The following is a 20,098-nucleotide window of genomic DNA, read 5'->3' as shown; positions in this document are numbered from 1 at the left end:
TTCATAGACGCTCGTAGACAATCTTGCTATGTGTTCCCTCTGTGTCTATGCACATCAAGAGGCATCCGGGCCAGGGGGTACTAGAGAGGCTGTCATCTTTGACTTGTGGATCTGGTTCAGCATACAATTGGTGGTCCCTGAGATTGGCTCATTTGCAGGGGCTAAGGCAAGGTCCTATTTTCTCAGATCGGGTGGATCACTTTTGTCTCGCAACTTGACTTTTGAGAGCAAGTGCTTGTGACAAAAAGGATACTCTGAGCCCATGATTTCAAGAGCTTAGTTAATTCCTTGCAGGTTCAGGTGGCATGTTGAGGTTTTTGAAGGGGGTCGAGCATCTGTGGCCACCAGTGCATAGATTGTCTGGAATGGAGTTTAAACTTGGTCTTGCGGGTGCTTTGTAGGCCTCCATTTTGAGCCGTTGAAGGCATTGTTAAAGGGCCTCATGCTGAAGGTATTTTTGGCAATTTTTTCAATTAGAATGATCTCTGAGCTGTAGGCTTTGTCCTGTAGGGAACAATTTTTGAAGATTTCAGATGAGGGGGGAGTCTTTGCACATGGTACCTTCATTCCTATCTACGGTGGTATCTTCATTTCACCTGAATCAGACTGTGGGGCTCCTGCCTTCCCAAATTGATCTGAGTCGCTGGAGGCAAAGGTCACTGTTTTTGACAGTCGGATCATTTGTATTGTTTGGAGGTACCAGAAATGTAAGGCCTCCAAGGGCATGATGGTGTATTGACTGAAGGAAGCTATTGTTTTGGCCTACCTTTGTAAGAGCAGAATTCCAGAGGGATTACATGTGCACTCTACTAGAGCACAGGCAGCGTCGTGGGCAGTGTCAATTAGATTTGTAGAGTGGTGATGTGCTCTTCTCTTCACACTTTCTTGCCATTACAGTTTAAATGTTCTGGCTCCAGTAGAAGCCAACCTTTGGCGAAAGTGTGTTTGGGGGGGGGAGGTGTCTTTTGTGGGCCTGCCCATTTTAGAGGTGCTTTGCTACATCCCACTTGTCTGGACTGATCTGGTGTATGAACAGGAAAGGAAAATTGGTTCTTACCTTCTAATTTTCATTGAAGTACCACAGATCAGTCCAGAGACCTAGCCCCTTAATGTTACAGCAAATCTGTTCTGGCTTGCTTACTGGAAAGAACCGACAATGTATATATAAAGAACCTAAAGAAGTTTGCCAGGTTATGGTTAGCCCCTTGGGTTGATTTGTGGTTCTGTTTGGAGGGCTTCAACTTTTGGGTTTGGCATTCGCCCTCATTTAGGGGGTGGTTGAGTTGTGTTGGCTTGGGTACAGGTCAATAGTGAGGGACTGTAGGTGGCACTCTCGGTTATGTAGCAGTGTGTCAGTTTTTGGTTCTCTGCCTCCATCTGCTGGTAATGATGCAAAACCCACTTTCTGGACTGATCTCTGGTACTTCAGGAACAGACATTAGCAGGTAAGAACCAATTTTCCTGTATTTGACATACAAGGCCTGCGTCCATACAGAACTTGTAAAGCCGCATATTTTTATTCATACCTTTGGGGGGGAAATGCTGCAGAATAGGAATGGCTGTTGGCAAACAATTCTCGTGAGCAGTTTCATACTATAAGCTAATCCATCTCTTAATTTATTGGTTTCTGGTGGCAAGTGAAATGAGGGTACAACAGAATAGCACTTGCTTGCTGTCTTTCCCATTCAATTACATTTGCACCAGTTTGGGCTATGTCTTCTAGGTATTAACACAAGTTACTATGTTAACTATGCTGGGCATATAATTACTGATGGCTTATATAGACACCCATTGCTTTCATCAGGCAGCAGATTTGCATGAGACATTTATGTTTAGCATGGAGGTGTTGGTTTCCATGACCAATACTGCTCAGACCATGGTTCAGACTTGAGTTAATGTAACTGGAAAATGAAAACTCATAAGGGATGGGTTTTTTCTGAATGTAGCCATAACTTTATATTCTACTATTGTCATAGGCTCATCATGGAACTGGTGATCCTTTCACCCCTGGATTTCCATCCTTTAACCACACCCAGTTCCCACCAGCCCTGTCTTCTGGCCTTCCTCGCATTCCTGTTCAAACCATATCTACAGTAGCTGCTAAGAGAATCCTCAGGTAAGATTAGGGAAGCTAACCAAATTAGTAGTGCAGTAATGGAGATTTCAATTACGTCACTATAGACTGGGTAAATGTATCATTAGGACATGCTAGAGAAAGTTCCTGGATGGAATAAGTGAGTTTTATGGAGCAATTTGGTTCAGAAACCAAAGAGGGAGGTATTTTAGATTTAATTCTTTTTCACTCAACGCACAATAAAGCTCTGGAATTTGTTGCCAGAGGATGTGGTTAGTGCAGTTAGTGTAGCTGGGTTCAAAAAAGATTTGGATAAGTTCTTGGAGGAGAAGTCCATTAACTGCTATTAATCAAGTTTACTTAGGGAATAGCCACTGCTATTAATTGCATCAGTAGCATGGGATCTTCTTAGTGTTTGGGTACTTGCCAGGTTCTTGTGGCCTGGATTGGCCACTGTTGGAAACAGGATGCTGGGCTTGATGGACCCTTGGTCTGATCCAGCATGGCAATTTATGTTCTTACAAGCCGTTAAGCCCGTTAAAACGGGCTACATCCCTCTCTCCACCTTCCCCTCATTCTCTCTCCCCTCACTCGTCATCACCACCCCTAACCTCCCTCCCTCCACACTCACCCACTCCTCCCCACCCTCCCTCTCCTCCCACTCAGTCCCTCCCTCCCACTCAGTCTCACTCACTCCCTCCTCTATCCCTCTCCCTCCCTCCCTCTCTCTCAGTCCCACTCCCTCCCTCCCCCTCTCACACTCCCCACTCCCTCCCTCCCTCCCTCTCACTCAGTCCCACTCCCACTCCCTCTCTCTCCTCTCCCTCTCTCTCTCCTCCCTCACTGCTGCCGCCCGTCTTCGCCGCTGCGGCCCTGTCTCTCACCTCTCCCTCATTCTCCCTCTCCCCCTTCCACTTACTCACATCCCTGACTCTCACCTCTCCCTCATTCTCACTCTCTCACTCAGTCCCTCCCTCGCTACCGCCGCCCGCTGCCGCTACTGCCGCCGCCCGCTACCGCCGCCATGTTTGTTTGTTTTTTTTGACGCTGCCTAAGACCGACGTGCTCGCCCGCACATGCGCAGTAGAGCTGCTCTCTACTGCGCATTTGCGGCACGTCGGTCAAGCTTCGTTTATTAGGTAGGATAAAGTCTGTACCCAAATATGGTTTCTTTTGCAGAATGCTCAATTTATAAAAGACGCTTTTGACTGCCTTTTATTTGGAACTAGAGAGAAATCAGGTTTGAGCGGTACCCTTAGGTTTCACAACTGACAAAACAAATAGTCCACTCATCAAAGAATGAGGAAGGATGGTTTTGTAATGCCCCCTGTAACACAAATAGTGAGAGGAATTCCCCTCTTTTTCTAAGTGACAACAAGCCATTGTTTCCATATGAAAATAGAAGTCAAGACTTCTTGAAATCCAGACTAAGACGAAAGGAGCTGTCCTTTTTTGGCACTGTAAAATGGAATAAATCCAGAATGATCTTTACTGCCACCCCTTTGAGATTAACTCGGGGGAGATCATAAATGCTTCTGAAAGCAGGACGGCAAAATCTAGAGAATATCCTTCCTGCACAATATCAAGAACCCACTGGTCTGAAGCGATTATAGATTTATCCCCAATAAAACTTTAGATGACGACCACCCAAAGGGGGACAAGACAGACTTCATTGAGGAGCCTGCAGGGCTCAAGAGATTCCAGGGTTGCACTTTTTGGGCTGTCTTGCCCCACGAAAGGACTGACGCCCCTTCCTCAGTTTTAGATGGCTGAAGCAGACTGCTTTCATGCATGCTATCGCTTGGCGCCCTGAAACGAAAGATGAGCCTTAGCTGAGCATGGCATGTCTTGAAACCTTGGGTTTCACTTCCCCCTAGTTCAGTTTTTCTAGATTTTCTCCAAACAGCCAGCTCTTAAATGAGCCTTGGAAGGCCTACCCACAGCCAGTTGTGTAGCCAGAGGAACCTCCTGTGCCACAACCACTGTACTATAGTCCATGAAGAAATCCTGACGTGATCATATAAAGTATTCACTATAAATCCAGCACTTGAACTTCCTGGAACCTGCTGAGACCAGTGCACCAGGGTCCAAGCCACACATCCCCCCACACAGAGGATTGCATAGCAAGAATAAGAGCTTGCTTAACCTCAGTCTTTCTAGCCTGAGAATCCTTAAATGTGGAATCTCCCTCCATGGGGATTGTAGTCTTATAGGACACAATAAGGCCCTCCCTATCCTCAGCTGGCAAAGAATAAAGCCTTGCTACTTTGAGCTCTCCCCCAGTCTCTTGTTCCAATATGACCATCTGCTTTAACACCAGATGAAGAGGGGAGGTTTTAATAGACTTTCTCCTTCGAGGGTAGGATCCCACATCAAGTGCTTCCTCCATCTTGGAATAAGCCTTCAGCAGGGAGGAAACTTGAGAATCTTACAGTTGAACAGAGGACTCTTCCTCTGAAGAATCCACCTTCCCCCAAGGAGTCAAGGCTATTGGCTTCTGTATCTTAAGAGCCCAAGTCCCAGATCTTTTCAAGGCTCTCTAATTATATCCCCTCATCTTGATCCAGGATCTACCCAGACAACCTATGGTGCTTGACTGGGAGAATGCTGGGAGACAGCAGGGAGAAGGTGAAAAAGGGTCTTGTCTTGGGGAGCAGGATTGCTCTGGGACTTGCAGCAATCTCACCAGCAGAGCCTTTTGAAGACCAGCGGCTCCAGAGGCTCCTGCTGAACAAGAACCTATACCAAATCTGAGGCTGCCCCTGAAGCAAGAATCGGACTGCCAGGCTACCCCAGAGGCTTGTCACCCTGACAAGATGTCACTTCCTGCCAAAATGGAGCCCCTGCAGAAACAGGCACCTGATCCGTGATCCCAGGTGCTGCTGAACAGATGCTCACGTTGGCTGCATTGTGGACCCAGGTAGGAGGCAGCAGACTGCTTCATGTGCCTTGCAACACTAACTGCAGTCCAGAAAAATGGTTTCTTCCAGCAGGCAATTCCAAGTAAGCAAGTGACTGACATTTCACTTCCCTCAGTGACAGCCCCTCCACACTGTCTTGCTGGTCAGAGCTCCTGACTCACTTCTGCCCCTCTGAGCCTTTCACCTCAGGCTGCACTGTGGCCATAGATAGCGGGCAATTGCCAAGAAAGCACCTGGTCTCAGAGGAGCAAAAGACAGAATTTTCCTGAAGCCAGGGAGAGACAAAGTGGAGAAGGTAAGAAGTTTGGAAGGCACTGTCCTGTGCTGCTTCCCTTCCAGTCCATTTGAGCCCAGGGGGCACCAATGAATCTTAGTCTTCTCAACCAGAAGCCATTAACACTAAACCCACAGCTGATTGTAGACAGAGAAGGCTCTGGGAGATCAATGTCCATCCTCAGCCAAAAGCCTAAGCCCACTGGGAGTCCCAACTCGTGCTGCACCAACTATTTGCTAGACACAGACTATTGGGTTTTGATTGTACTGTACTGCTAATGTCAGTGGGAAAAGTTGTGCTCTGTCTCCACAGCAGGGTGAAACTTGTGGTGTTTAAAAATATTTATACTGCATAATTTGCCAGAGACATTAAACTTACCACATGTTCTGGACTAGAGCAACAGCATAAAGAATGAGTACTTTCATGCACTTTGTTTTCGTGATCCACCCTGAACTGGCTATTCACTGACAGGTTTGCAGCCTGTTAGGGCTCTACCTCTTAACATGCAGGGCAATATAGAGGTTGCAGTTTACTGTTTTTCACAGTGATGACTTGCAGTAAAGCTTTGTAATCCTAAATGATTCTTTGCAGCCTGATGGAGGGAGTATCCTGCCCTCTGGACTGGCGAGGATTTTCATTTCCGTGCAAACTGGGGCCAGAGTTCAACGGGAATCGTGTCAAACTTGAAGTGACAAATGAGATGGTGGAGAGGAAAATCCTTAACATCTTTGGCTTTATACGAGGCTTTATAGAGCCAGGTAAGAGCTCTTAATACGGTACAGACTGGGACAGAACTGAAATGTTGGCAGCTCACGGTACAGGAATCGGTCCTTAAGGGATTGGGTTCTTGCTGCAAGTCAGGCCTCTCTTACATATGGAGGAACGGTTTTGGATTATTCTGTTAATGTTTGGCCACCATCTGGTAAGTTCACGTGGATAATTTAGTGAAAAGGGTCTGTGCGATAAAATGGACTTGTTTGTTCAGTCCAGCCAGATTCCTGTCATATACTTACAGGGCCATCTCCAGGCCTGTGGTGCCCTGTGTGTGGAGAGTCTGAAGAATGCAGGCTTTCGGGTCAGGACTGCTATCAAAAGGGCACACACTTTTATCCAGTTGAGTCTCTCAATCCTGTGAGTGGTACCTTCTCCCAGCACAGCAGGGGTGCAAGATGGCCAGCCCTGTGCACTCAAAGAGCTGCATCCAATATTGGAAATGTCAGTTTCCCTGTACGGACACCTATCAATTCAGACTCAGAGGGTTTAATTATCAGTATTTTAAAAAGGAAAATTAGTTTCTTACCTGATAATTTTCGTTCCTGTAGTACCAAGGATCAGTCCAGGACACCTGGGTTGTGACTCCGCACCAGTAGATGGAGACAGACTAAAACTTGTGGGCGGAGCATATATGCCCCTGTGCCAGTCACAGCCCCTCAGTCATACGTAATGTCAAAGTAGACAAAAGCCAAAAGGCAACCATAGCTAACCATACAACTTGGTAGGGAAAAGAAAACCAACACCCCTACAGGAACCAGACTCCCCAACCGGGAGAGCGAATAAACAAGGATCAGCGTACTGAAAAAAACACAATAATGAGCGGACTCTTCGTTACTATAGCGCAACACTGCGGGCGGGATCCTGGACTGATCCTTGGTACTACAGGAACGAAAATTATCAGGTAAGAAACTAATTTTCCTTTCCCTGTACGTACCAGGATCAGTCCAGGACACCTGGGATGTACCAGAGCTAACTTACCGAGGGTGGGAAGCAGAGAGTCCCGCTCGGAGTACCCTCTCTCCAAAACCCCTAGCTTCAGTAGCCTGAACATCCAACCGGTAATGTTTAAAAAAGGTATGCAACGACTTCCAGGTAGCCGCCCTGCAAATCTCTTGAGGCGACACCTGAGAAGATTCCGCCCAAGACGCAGCGTGAGACCGTGTCGAATGAGCCCGAAGACCCACCGGCGGTGATTTTCCGCGCAGAATGTACGCAGAACCAATGGCTTCCTTCGAGCCAACGGGCAATTGTCGTGCGGGACGCCGCAGCACCTTTCTTTGGACCCGAAGTTAACACAAACAGATGATCCGTCACCCGAAACGGATTAGTAACCTCCAGATAGCGAAGCAGGGACCTCCGCACATCTAGTTTTCTCAAGTCTTTTGTTTTCGGGTCTGAAGACTCCGCAACCGAGAAAGCGGGAAGTTCAATTGACTGATTCAAATGGAACGACGACACGACCTTAGGAAGGAAGGAGGGAACCGTCCGCAAGGAGACCCCCGAACCGGAGATGCGCAAGAAGGTCTCCCTACAGGACAACGCCTGTAATTCTGAGACACGACGGGCCGATGCCATCGCCACTAGGAATACGGTCTTCAAGGTGAGATCCTTGAGCGTAGAACGTTTCAGGGGCTCAACGGCACTGAGCATAAGACTGAGAGTACCCAGTTGAGGTTCCAAGATGGGCAAGGGGGCCGCAACGGAGGATGGAGGTGCTTAGCCCCCCTAAGAAAACGGGAGATATCCGGGTGGAGAGCCAGAGACCCCCCGGACCTTACCACGCAAACAGCCAAGGGAATTACACGCTAAACCTTTGGCGAGCCCCGCCTGGAGAAAAGCCAGAATATCGGGAATAGAAGCGGAAGTGGGGTCTAGGCCCCGCTCCATGCACCATTCCTCAAAAACTACCCAGACCCGAACATAAGCTAGGGACGTAGACTGTTTTCTGGATCTCAGCAATGTAGCAACGACCGCATCCGAGTAGCCTTTTCTCTTCAACCGATACCTCTCAAAAGCCATGCCGCGAGACAAAAGTGAGCAGCATCCTCCAAACAGACGGGGCCCTGACGAAGGAGCCCCGGGAATCCCTGTAGACGAAGGGGTGCGGCCACCGACAGCTGGACCAGGTCCGCAAACCACGGACGGCGTGGCCACTCCGGCGCCACCATGATCACATTGGATGGATGCAATTCTATGCGCCGTAGGATCTTTCCGATCATGGGCCACGGTGGGAACACATACAGAAGCACATCCACCGGCCAGGGAAGCACCAACGCGTCGACTCCTTCTGCTCCCCTTTCGCGACGTCGACTGTAAAATCGCGGAGCCTTCGCGTCGTGCCAGGTGGCCATCAGATCCATGTGGGGCGTTCCCCAAGTCCGGCGAATGAAGAGAAACGCCTCGTCCTCCAACTCCCACTCTCCGGGATCCAAGCGGTGACGACTGAGAAAATCCGCCTGGAGGTTGTCGACTCCCACTATGTGGGAAGCCGCGAGAAGGCTGAGATGCCGTTCTGCCCAGACCATCAAGAGCCGCGCCTCCTCCGCCACTAGAGGACTTTTTGTCCCTCCCTGGCGATTGATGTAAGCCACGGTGGTAGCGTTGTCCGACAATACCCGGACCGCCTGTCCGCGCACGAGGGGTAGAAAAGCTTGCAGCGCCAGACGGACCGCTCTGGTCTCCAGCCGGTTGATAGACCACCGGGTCTGCGACTCTGACCACAGACCCTGAACCGACTTCCAGCTCAGGCTGGATCGCGCCTGCCCCTCGAGAGGTAGAGGTAGATAGAAATCCTCGGAAACCGGTTTCCAGCGGGAAAGCAATGAGGACTGCAGCGGCCATAGATGAGCGAACGCCCAAGGGACTAACGCCAGCGTGGATGCCATAGACCCCAGAACCGTCAGGTAATCGCAGACTCGTGGCCTGTGTAGCGACAAAAGACGTAGCACCTGAGACTGCAGTTTGCATATCCGTTCCTGCGAGAGAATCACACTGCCTCGCTTCGTGTCGAACAGGGCTCCAAGATATTCCAAGGACTGAGAGGGTTCGAGATGACTCTTGTTGAAGTTGACCACCCAGCCCAGGGACTGCAAGAGCTGTAACACCCTGGCCACCGCCTGCCGACACAGACTTTGAGACTTCGCCCGGATCAGCCACTCGTCGAGGTAAGGGTGAACTAGCAGGCCTTCCCGCCGCAACTGCGCCGCCACGACCACCATCACTTTCGTGAATGTCCGAGGCGCTGTCGCCAGGCCGAACGGAAGCGCCCGGAACTGGAAGTGCCTGCCCAGAATGCCAAACCTCAGAAACCGCTGAAACGCTGGTTGAATTCCCACATGAAGGTATGCTTCTGTGAGATCTAGGGACGCCAGGAATTCGCCGGGACACACTGACGCGATCACTGACCGAATGGTCTCCATTTTGAAGTGAGGGACTCGAAGGCATCTGTTGACTCCTTTCAGATCCAGAATTGGGCGGAAAGTGCCGTCTTTCTTGGGGACTATGAAGTAAATGGAGTACCGGCCCTTGCCGTACTGAGCGGCCGGAACCAGCGAGATGGCTCCCAGTCTTTCTAGTCTTTGGATGGTATCTAGCACCGCCGCCTTCTTCTTGGGATCCTTGCAGGGTGAGACCAGGAATTTGTCCGTTGGGATGCGAGCAAAATCTAACTCGTAGCCATGTTTTATCACGTCGAGGACCCATTGATCCGACGTCACGCTGGCCCATTCCTCGAGGAATAAGGATAGACGCGCCCCCACGTTTGGAACAGCGTGCCGAGGACGCGACGAGGGATGGGCCGGCCGAACTTCATTGCGAAGGCTTGGACCCCGCACCCGACGGGGCCCCTCCTTGCCGGCCAAAACGTTTGCCCCGAAAGGACTGCTGCCACTGGGTGTTCCGAGAGGAAGACGGCCTATACGAGGGTCCAGAGGATCTTTGCGGCCTAGACTTCCTGGGTGCCCTGAACCGGGCTCTGCCTGAAAAGGAAGATCTCGACCGGGTCCTATCCTCCAGCAGCTTAAACGCTCGGTTCTCCCCCAGGGAAACCATCAAATCGTCCAACTCCTTGCCGAACAGCAATGTCCCCTAAAAAGGCAAAGCCCCGAGGTGAGCCCTGGAAGAGCCATCCACTGCCCAATTGCGCAGCCAAAGGAGACGACGTGCCGACACCGCTGCCACCATGGACCTAGCTGAGGTGCGCAAAAGATCATGGAGTGCATCAGCGCCATAGGCAATGGCCGCCTCCAATCTGTCTGCTTGGGAAGCCTCCTCTGAAGAGACCCGCATTCGCCTGCAGCACTTGAGCCCAGCGCAGACTAGCACGCATAGCAAAACTTGTGCAACTGGCGGCACGCACCCCTAGGGCAAAAACCTCAAAATTCTTTTGAGTTGAACCTCCAACTTACGGTCTTGAATATCCCGGAGGGCTGTCGCTCCCGTGATCGGGATGGTAGACCTCTTCGTGACAGCTGACACTGCCGAATCCACCCTTGGGAGTCGGAGGAGCTCTAGCGCGTCCTCCGGCAAAGGGTAAAGTTTGTCCATGGCCTTGCTGACCTTCAGACCTAACTCAGGAGTATCCCATTCCTTGAAGAGGATATCCGTGGATGAAAAAATGAAAAACGACCGCCGGCCCTGTGAGCCCAAGCAGAACAGGATCCATATTTGCCTCCTGGCGGACCACCACCGGAGGAGCCTCAATCCCCAGCTCCTGGAGAATGGCCGGAATGAGTGGCGACAGTTCCTCTCTGCGGAACAGACGCACCACCTTGGGGTCATCCCCGTCGACGGCCTGCGCTCCTTTACCTGTACTGGGCTGCGCCGAGCCATCTGCTGCTGCCGTCCCGGCCCCCGGCAGGGGCTCCTCGGAGGCCTCTGTGTCCGCCCCGGAGGTATCTTCGGAATCCGAGTCCTGCGGCACCCCTCGGGGAAGCAGTTTGCCCCGGGCCGCGCTCTGGGTGGTTTTCGCCACTCTCCTTGCCATCTTCTTCTGCGGCGGGGACCGGTGGACCCTTGAACCCGAGGCGTCCCCCCGTCTGCGCTTGCTGCGCTTATCACGGAGAACTTTGCGCAGCAAAAGCGCCAAATCTTCAGAAAACTCGCCCGAATCCGTTGCGTCGCTTTCCGAATGCCCCCGGGACTGGGGCCCCTCTGAAGGGACCTCCACCGCCGCACCCCGCTGCGGGGAAAGCGTAGGAGGTAAAACCGAGGCCCCCACCGTTTCCCGCGAAACTACCCGGCTCAGACAAAATGGCCGCCACTCCCGCGCTGACCGGGAACGGGTCAGGAGGCCTATCAGGGGACCCCCCCTTGCGATGGCGATCGCGCGACCCGGGAACAGGCCCCCCGAGGAGCCGCCGACGATCCCTCGTCTCCCGGGACGCAGGCCGAGCAAAGGCCGTCCCGGGAGAGACGCGCGCGCGTGCCGAGTCGCAGGCCCTGCACTGCGAGCCGCGCGGCATTGCAAAAACCGCGGGAAACCAAAGACGCGCCGAAAAGCACTGAGGGACGCTGAATAAAAACAAAAATTCAACGCGGCGAAAATCGGCGACCTCCCCCCTGCCGAAGACGCCCCCCCTCGAGCGGAACGGAGCGCAACGCCAAGGAACGGAGAGCAGACTGAAAACAAAAGTAAAAACACTTTTTTTTTTTTTAAAGAAAAAAAAACGCTGTCCCAGGTGCTGAAAAGCCCTATGTCCTGCAGGGGTGAGTGAACCGGGCTCCCCGGTGTCACCCCTGACGCTGCTACTAGCCCAGCCGGGTCCTCAACCCTAGCAGCGGCCTCAACCTGGGGAGGGTAGTCCCCTCAGGACCTCACAACTCCCCAGGGAGGTAGGGCAACCGGGACTAAAGTAACCAAATTAAACAAAAAACCCCAATTTACAGTAAAACCAAGGTCTAATAGAAAAAACAAAAACAAAACACCAAAAAGCGAACCTGACTAAGAACCAGAATCAGGCCCGACAGGGCTGTGACCGGACCTGCACCACCTACTGGAGACAGAGTAAGACTGAGGGGCTGTGACTGGCACAGGGGCATATATGCTCCGCCCACAAGTTTTAGTCTGTCTCCATCTACTGGTGCGGAGTCACAACCCAGGTGTCCTGGACTGATCCTGGTACGTACAGGGAAAATGCACTACATACTTACAATAAGCTTTTAGAATCTTAGTTTTGCTTAGATAGTACTTGGGGGGGGGGGGGGGGGTGTAACTTTAAAACTAATTTTGTGTTGAATTTTTCTGTGCTTGCAGAACACTACGTGGTGGTTGGAGCCCAGAGAGATGCTTGGGGCTCTGGGGCTGCTAAGTCAGGGGTTGGAAGCTCCATACTGCTGAAGCTAGCTCAGGTCTTATCAGCGATGGTGAAGACAGGTAAGGCAGTTCTCATGTGGCCAGTAACTGACTGTGTGGAGGATGCTGTCCAGCCGACTTAGTTAAGGCAGGGGTGGCCAACTCAGTCCTCAAGAGCCCTCAAACAGGTCCTGTTTCAAGACATCCACAGTGAAGAGGCAGAAGAATGACGTTCACACAAATCTTATGCATTTTTATTATGGATATCCTGAAAACCAGAACTGTTTTTGAGGCTCTTGAGGGACCAGAGTTGGTCCCCCTCTGTTCTAGTAGCTTAAACTTTTAAGACCTGAGGTTCTGCAGCTTTTGTGATCCGTTCTGAACTTCAGAGTGCTGCTGGAGCTATTCAGTCCATGTGACACAAGGGACAATGTGCCCAGCTTTTTTGTGCCACTGGTGTAAGTACCTGTTTGAGCCAGTTCCACATAGAGCACTTTATGCATATTCAGTCCAATGAATCTATTTTCGGGAGCAGTCTGGAGGGTTGGGAGAATCCTTTAACTATATTATAAGAAGCATTTCTATTTGCTGATATACAGTAGATTCCAAAACCTTTAGGTGTTTTTTTTTTCTTCAGAACTAGGTAGACTTAAATTGTCTAACAAGCTGAGAAATGCAAATAATTAGAGGTCTTGTTCATGCAAGCATGAAGCTCCTATTGGCAGATTCTCTTCCCTAAGTCTCGATACAAAAATGGCTTGTTGGCACTATTTGGGTTCCCCCTTGTAATTTGGCGCAGTCTAGGGTTTCCTCATGTGTGAGCACGGACATCCTGCTTGTCATAGGAGAGCAGAGTTGCCTACCTGTAATTAGTGTTCTCAGAGTTCAGCATGTTGGTCCTCTTCACCTGCCTAATGGAATTTGTCCAAAGTAGATTGAAGGGGCCTCTGAGTGGAGGTCTAGCATGCTGCACATGCCAGGCTCGTGTCACCCGTGTAAACTATCCTGCGTACCTGGAACACCAGCTTCCCTCATCACACACACGCTTAACTGCAGAAGACAAAAGGAAAAATAGAACAGTTGAGTAATCTGGGTATGGATTGATGCTTGTGACTGCAGGGCATGTTTCATGATGCTTCCTTTCTTCCTTTTTAAGATGGCTATAAACCCAGACGCAGTATGGTCTTTGTCAGCTGGAGTGCAGGAGAATATGGAGCAGTTGGTGTCACGGAGTGGTTGGAGGTACATTTTATATATTGCCACTTAATACATTACGAATGGGGGCAAATATCAGAATAGTGGGGTAAAGCATGGAAACTGTGCAAACTGATCTATTTTTTTCTCTCTCTCATTTAGGGTTATCTATCTTCATTGCATCTGAAAGCTTTTACCTATATTAATCTTGATTCTGCGGTTTTAGGTAATTATTTTCTAAATCTCCTCTTCCCCTCCCCCCCCAAATATACTCAAAGTACAATTTTTAGATGAGTAAAAGGCTATTTGAGTATCTCTAGATAAATGTATAGTAAAAGTACAAAAGCCTTGAACCTGTTACCTAATTGTATTCTGTACTGATTAGCCTTTAATGTAGCAGACTCCTTTGCAGGCTATATGCTCTGCTCAGACTTTGCAGGGAAATGTAGCCTTCCTCGTCATCCAGTCAGACAAATCCAGACGAATGGGTTATGCCCACCGACCAGCAGATGGAGACAGATCACCAGGTTTGCTGACATTACCCCTTAGAGGCATCCATGTTGAATTCAGTCTGCCAGTATTCAGTCTCCAGCAGAGATGGTATAGGTGAGCCTCCTGTGCTGTAGACTGAAGCCTGGTTAGGCAGAGTGAATAAAGCAGAAAATTTAAGGGCAGCTTCTGAGGTGAAAGATTGAGTCTCCCTGCTTGAGCAGAGCCCAGATCACTGATTTGAGGTGTTAGGAATCTTCTGAGATTAAAGCCTGGGCTCCCTCTCTGAGCCTCAGTTAAGTAGAGCCTGGGCTAGTGGGCTGTCTGTTTTGACCACAGCTGAGTCTCCTCCTCCCTCCTTCAGCCAGAGCGGCCTTACTCCTGCAGAGCAGGAAATCTAGCAAGCAGCAAGGAAGCCAGCTAGTTTGGATGCTAGTTCCCTTCCCTTTGCATGAGCTGCAGTGTGCAAAGAATTTATAAAGGGTATGCACAAAGCTTTTATTATGGGACAGGCAGGGTTCGGTCCTCTTGGAAGCTCCTAGAGTGAGGAAGAGGCCTAGGAAGAGTAGAATTGGAGGTCGAGGATGATTTATGCAGGTCAGAGGACTCCTTGTATTTTCAGCATTTAAAGAGCACTGCCAGTGAAGCATTAGAAGGGGGTGGATTCCATCTGGAGGGAGAATATGGCTCTTCCATGGTCTTGGCTTTCTCAGAGAAACTTGATGGCTCAAGATCTTCAACTTTGAATATTGTAGAGGAGGAAAGAGGAAGCTTCAGGTTCAGCTGAGGGATCCCATTATGATTGCTATTAGAAAGTCCTGAAAATACTTCCTCTTGCATAAGGTTGGAAATTGCTCTAGAATGGGGGGGGGGGGGTGTCTCCAGAGGCCAGTTTTAAAGGGGGGGAGCCCATTAGCTAAACTGTATCCCTTGGAGGTCCAGGCGAGAGAGGAGCTTTCTAAAGATGGATGCTGTGGTGTGGTCACCAAAAACAAGATTACAGTGGAGGAGGCATGGCCTTAAAGGATGCGAATGATTAGATCCGTAGAAAGGCAGGCCTTTGAAGCCAGAAGGGTGCTACTTTGGAATAGACTTCCTGAGCTGGGGCACCATGTTCCCACTCACTGTTTAATCTAAAAATCCACCTCTTTGAGGCTGCTTTTAAATCTGGAGCCTGTTGGTCCATCTTCGGCTGCATTACTAATTTTTTTTTTCTTTTTAACAATTGTCTGGCCTGTATGTTTTGATTGTAAGCTCTGAGCAGGGAATCCGTCCTGTGATTGTTCAGCGCCGCATACGTCGAGCAGCGCTATAGAAATGTTCAGTAATAGTACTTCAAATGGAGAAGTTTGTAGCTGCACATAATATAGCCAGGTCTGGTTTACACTTGGCTTAGCGCTTTCAGGAAGAGGTCTAGTTCAGGTGGAAAATTTCTGGACTAAGCTTCTCTCACTGTGAAACCCGGTAATGCACATCTGGGCTGCCTCCTTTGATCCTGTTTATACCACAGCAATGAGTGTGGCTTCCATCAGAGTTTGCCAGGCAGCTGCTGTGCTTGTGTAAAACTGATCAGCAGATGCCATATCACAGACCAATTTGGCAAAACTTCCATTTGAGAAATCTAGGGAGGATTTTGAAAGGATGGCAGAATTCTGGGATGGCTCCAGAGTTCTTTGGAGGACAGGCCTGGGAATGGGTTGCAGTCGACTGGTGCCTGAAATCTTCATGATGCCCAGAGATTCATGCAAGGCAGATCTTTCGCGTGGTCAGATCTCAGCCTTTTGGTAGATTTCAATCCTTTTGTGCAGCCAAAAGAGGAGCTGGGAGGGTTCCTTCCATGATTCAGTGGAGCATTTGAGGATCCAATCTGGTTGCCTATCAGGATTGGGTCCGTATTAATTCACATCTTTAGGTTCGGAGATAATCTGAAAAGGCTGTGCCTTGGAGTTCTCCCAACAGATTTCAGGCACTTTTATGGCTTCCCCTGGTCTTCCTGCCAGAAAGAAGGTAACGGGGGCCTTCTGTATTTAAGGGCAGTGATTCTGGTTGAAGATTCACTCAGTTTATATTGTGGTGCCCAAGAGAATTTCTTTATATCCAGAATTGGATGAAAGGATGTCAGCATATTCCTTAGTGTCTTATTTCAGGATGGGAGATGTTGGCGCCTGCCATACTGGTAGCAAGGCAGGGGGGGGATTTCTAACCTCCCTAGTTCCTGAACATACCCAGGTCAGTCCAGACCAAGTGGGTTTTATTCATCCCTACCAGCAGATGGAGGTAGAGAACAAAGCTTTGGGCACTGCCGCATGTACGAGAGCACCACCTGCAGTCCCTCAGTATTTCTCTACCTCCAGCAGATGGTAGAGGTGCTAACTGACTGGGATATATTAAGGAAAATTGCTCCCCGAGGTGACAGGTTCCTGCAGAAGGGTCGTCCCTTGGGTTGAGCCGGGCAAACGGGGGGGGGGGGGGGGGGGGGGGGGGTTGGATGCCCCTGGCCAGCTTTAGCCAGTGGTCTGGTTCCCTCGGTAGGTCTGAAGCCCCTCCGCCGGCCCAGGAGCAGGGAAGTACCCTTACTTTTGTTTTGTGCTTTCCTGTGTATCTGGGCCTTTAAGTTTAAAGTTTTTTGTAATTAACCTGCAGCTGTCTGCTTTTGCAACAGCAGACGCGAGTGAGCAGTCTGAGTGGCCTAGCGGGCAGACACCTTGGCGGGATCGGGTGCAGGCCGGGCAGTAAGTGGGTGGATCGGGGGATTATTAGGAGGAGGGTGGTCCCAGTCAGGACAGTTTCACTCCGGAGGGGGCTGGCTGGGCTCCCAATCGAGCCGTGTGGTTTTCAGTCACGGCAGCGGCCTGTTCACCGCGCCGGCGGGAAATTCTTGGGGCAGTGCACGCCATCTTCAGGGTTTGAAAGCTGCCACATGGTGCGCCCCTCGCGATCCGTGCCACGTGGAAGCGCGGCAAGCATAGGATTTGCCTATTGTTTTTTTTCTTTTTCCCTTTCTTTTTTGGTGTTTTCTATGACTGACAAGCAGCTCAGGGAGACCTGTAGGGCCTGTGGCAGCCCGTCGGTCTGTCTGAATGACCTCCTCTGCATGGAGTGTGCTGGGGGGAGGGGGTTCTGGGAGTGTCATCAGATTTCATTTTGCAGTACTAGAGGGCCACTTTCAATTCCAGACCCTGACCTTTGGTTTAGCTCCAAGGGCCACCTCAAAGGTTATAGCAGTGGCACTAAGAGGGAATCTCTGTGCATCCTTACCTGAATGATTTGCTCATAAAAGCAAAGTCAGAATGGGAGAGTGTTGGCACAGGACAGCTGGTGGAATTGCTGCTGGAGTTGGGTTGGGGCCCTCACTCTGGAGTACCTGGCAGCTCTGTAACACCAGAATAGATCAATTTTTTAACAGAACAAAAGGTTCAGAAACTGCAACAGCAAGTTTTGTCAGTCGATAACTCCATATTGTTAAACTTATCAGCTTCTGGGCTCAATGGCAACAGCATTGGATCTAATTCACGGGATGAGGGCACATAGGTCTATCCAGAGTGCTGCAGTTCAGATGTGCAGACCTGGGAGGGTGCAGCCTTTGCATGTGTGATGTTGACTGGACCGTGGGCAGCCTCCCACCCTGTTGTGGAGTAGCTTTGGTACATCCCACAGGTCCTGAGTCCATCTGTCTACACACTAGGAAATTGAGAAATCACTTAATTTAGTCTTCCTTAGTGTAGACAGATGGACTCAGCTTCCTGCCCTTGGCTGCCATCTGATTGCCAATCCTCCTGTGGGGCTATGGGTTCCCAGTGCTCGTCCACATTGGGGTACTTATGTTCTTGAGTTCAGTGTTTGTTGGTTGAGCACAGTTATGATTGACTGTTTTTAATAGTTTTTGCTAGTCTGTCCACAGTTGCTTTTTGAAGAGAATACTGGCAGGTTGGCGTCACTGCAAGAGTATATTATATTGTGACCTTAGCTTGCTCAGTCTTCAGCTGCTGGCAGGGGAGCATAACCCACTGGTCCTGAGTCCATCTGTCTACACTAAGGAAAACTATAAGTAATTTCTCTAATATCAGCTTGCCACAGTATGCATTTGAGATTTGCAAGTACTACAGAATGCTGTGGCCCATTTGACATCTGACCATTCTCTCTGGGTCTTGTGGATTTACACTGGTGGATCAAGTATAAGATGGCCTTATTAGTACACAAGCATCTGGGCCTAGATTCTATCTTGGGCAAACTCCATGTTATGGATTTAAGTCCCCGTCTTCTCTCTGGTCCTTTCAGAGATCTTTTGGGTGTTCCCTCATTCCATGTGGTACACTTGGTGTGAAACCATTGAATGGGCCTTCTCCGTAGCTGCATCAGTCTTCTAGAATACTCTGAGAACCTTCACATCACATCAGAGACTAAAACATTCAAATCCATGCTAAAGACTTCTTTCAACAGGCTTTTTGTGTGTAACTATATTCTGTTCATTTGTCTTGCTAATTTTGCTGGCTAATTGTCACGGTTTTATATTATGAATGTAAATTTACTTTGCCTAGTCTGCCACCAGTTGACTAGTAAATATTTTAATAACATTGCTTGGCAACTAAGGCAATTCATTTGGCCCTTCAGTTGACCATCCTCTGGAGTTGTCAGTCTGACACCACAGCGGTGGCCTCTGTGGTGTCAATGTGAATTGAGGAAAAACTGAGTCCTTGGGTATTGGAGGAAATTGACTTGTTGATTCACTGGTTAGAAAGGAATCTGAAGATTTCAGCTATGCACATAGTGGGTGTTGAGAACATTCAAGCAAACTCAAATCACAATACAATCAGTCCAGGAGAGTGGTTGTCTTTGTGGCCTTGGATCTGATAGCAGGTGGGACTGTCCGCTGATGGATTTGATGGTAACTGACAAATACAAAGGAGTATAGGTTTTTCAGTCTGAAGCAGAAAGGGCCATCTGGTCTGATTTCCTTGATCCAGCACTGCCCATCACAGGCGGTTCAGTGTTTCTCCCATTCCCTATGGTGGGAAGAGTTCACAGGATTGCTTGCCATTTGGGCCTGGTAATGCCTGTGGCTCTAGATTGGCCCAGGTGTCCTTAGTATGCATACCTAGTCAGGTTGTTGGATAGACATTTGCGATTCCCTCTGCAACCCCTCTGTCTCACAGGGTTCTCTTCATGAGAATCTGGATCTGCTTTTATGGTTTGGCCCTGGAAAGGGCTTGGCTGATCAGACAGGGGTATTCTCCTGAGTTTGTGAACATTATTGAAGGCAAGGAAATCTGTCCCTTGCCTGTGTGGAGGATTTTGATGCTCCTAGAAAAACCGTTAAGGAAAGCCTCTGATATTGGAGTTTCTGCAGGATGGTCTGGCTCTAAGGGTTTAGCTCAATAGAGGCCATATTCTAGGGAAGCCTTTTTGTTTTCTCATCCAGATCTTACTTTTTGCAGGGAGTTAAGCACATCAGATTTCTAGTGAGGGATCCCACGCCATCTTGATCTGAACTTGGTTTAGTGTTTTTTTGGCAAGTTGAGCCTGTTAAGGCTCTTGCTGAAGTTCTTAAAGCAATTTGCTCTGTAAAATGAATCTGTTGCAGGCACTATCATGTAGGGAACCATTTTTGGTGATCAGAGACCTGGTCAAGATTTATATAGTTCCCTTCCCTTGCTTCCAAAAGTAATGACAGTGTTTCATGTAAATCTGTCTGGCTTCTTTTAGCAGGGGTAAGGAGGGAGAGAATTACCATATGCTTCACTTCTTAGATGGATCCTGAGATCTGAAACTCTCAAACGAGTTTTTTTTGAAGCTCAGATCAGTGGTGGTAGAGGTGAAGCAGCTATCCAGGCCACCATTGTTCATTGGATTAAAGTCACTGCTGCAGCTTACATGGATAAGAGCAGGTCAGGCACATTCTACTAAAGTGCAAGCAGCTTTGTGGGCAGAGTTGCATCTGATTTCTCCACAGAAGATGTGTAGTGCAGCAGTTCTTGATGTAGTATCATTTGGATGAGTATTAAGGAAGCTGCTTTTTTTTTTTTTTTGCCTAGAGGTCTTAAGAGCATGGTTGGCAGTGTCCTGCCTATTTTCAGGAGTAG

General features: G+C 49.4%; 1 protein-coding gene across 1 annotated transcript in view; it reads left to right on the top strand.

The window, feature by feature from the left end:
* TFRC (transferrin receptor) overlaps window positions 1-20,098 on the top strand; it is a 94,938-nt gene that overhangs the window by 34,008 nt on the left and 40,832 nt on the right. The window contains 5 exon segments of the mRNA XM_029617343.1: window positions 1,977-2,116; window positions 5,861-6,027; window positions 12,297-12,416; window positions 13,492-13,577; window positions 13,692-13,755. Of these exon segments, the coding sequence (XP_029473203.1) occupies window positions 1,977-2,116; window positions 5,861-6,027; window positions 12,297-12,416; window positions 13,492-13,577; window positions 13,692-13,755 (577 nt within the window).

The sequence above is a fragment of the Rhinatrema bivittatum genome, chromosome 9 (assembly GCF_901001135.1).
Source record: "Rhinatrema bivittatum chromosome 9, aRhiBiv1.1, whole genome shotgun sequence".
In the NCBI taxonomy this organism is placed as follows: Eukaryota; Metazoa; Chordata; class Amphibia; order Gymnophiona; family Rhinatrematidae; genus Rhinatrema; species Rhinatrema bivittatum.
This window is presented reverse-complemented; position numbering and strand designations above follow the sequence as displayed.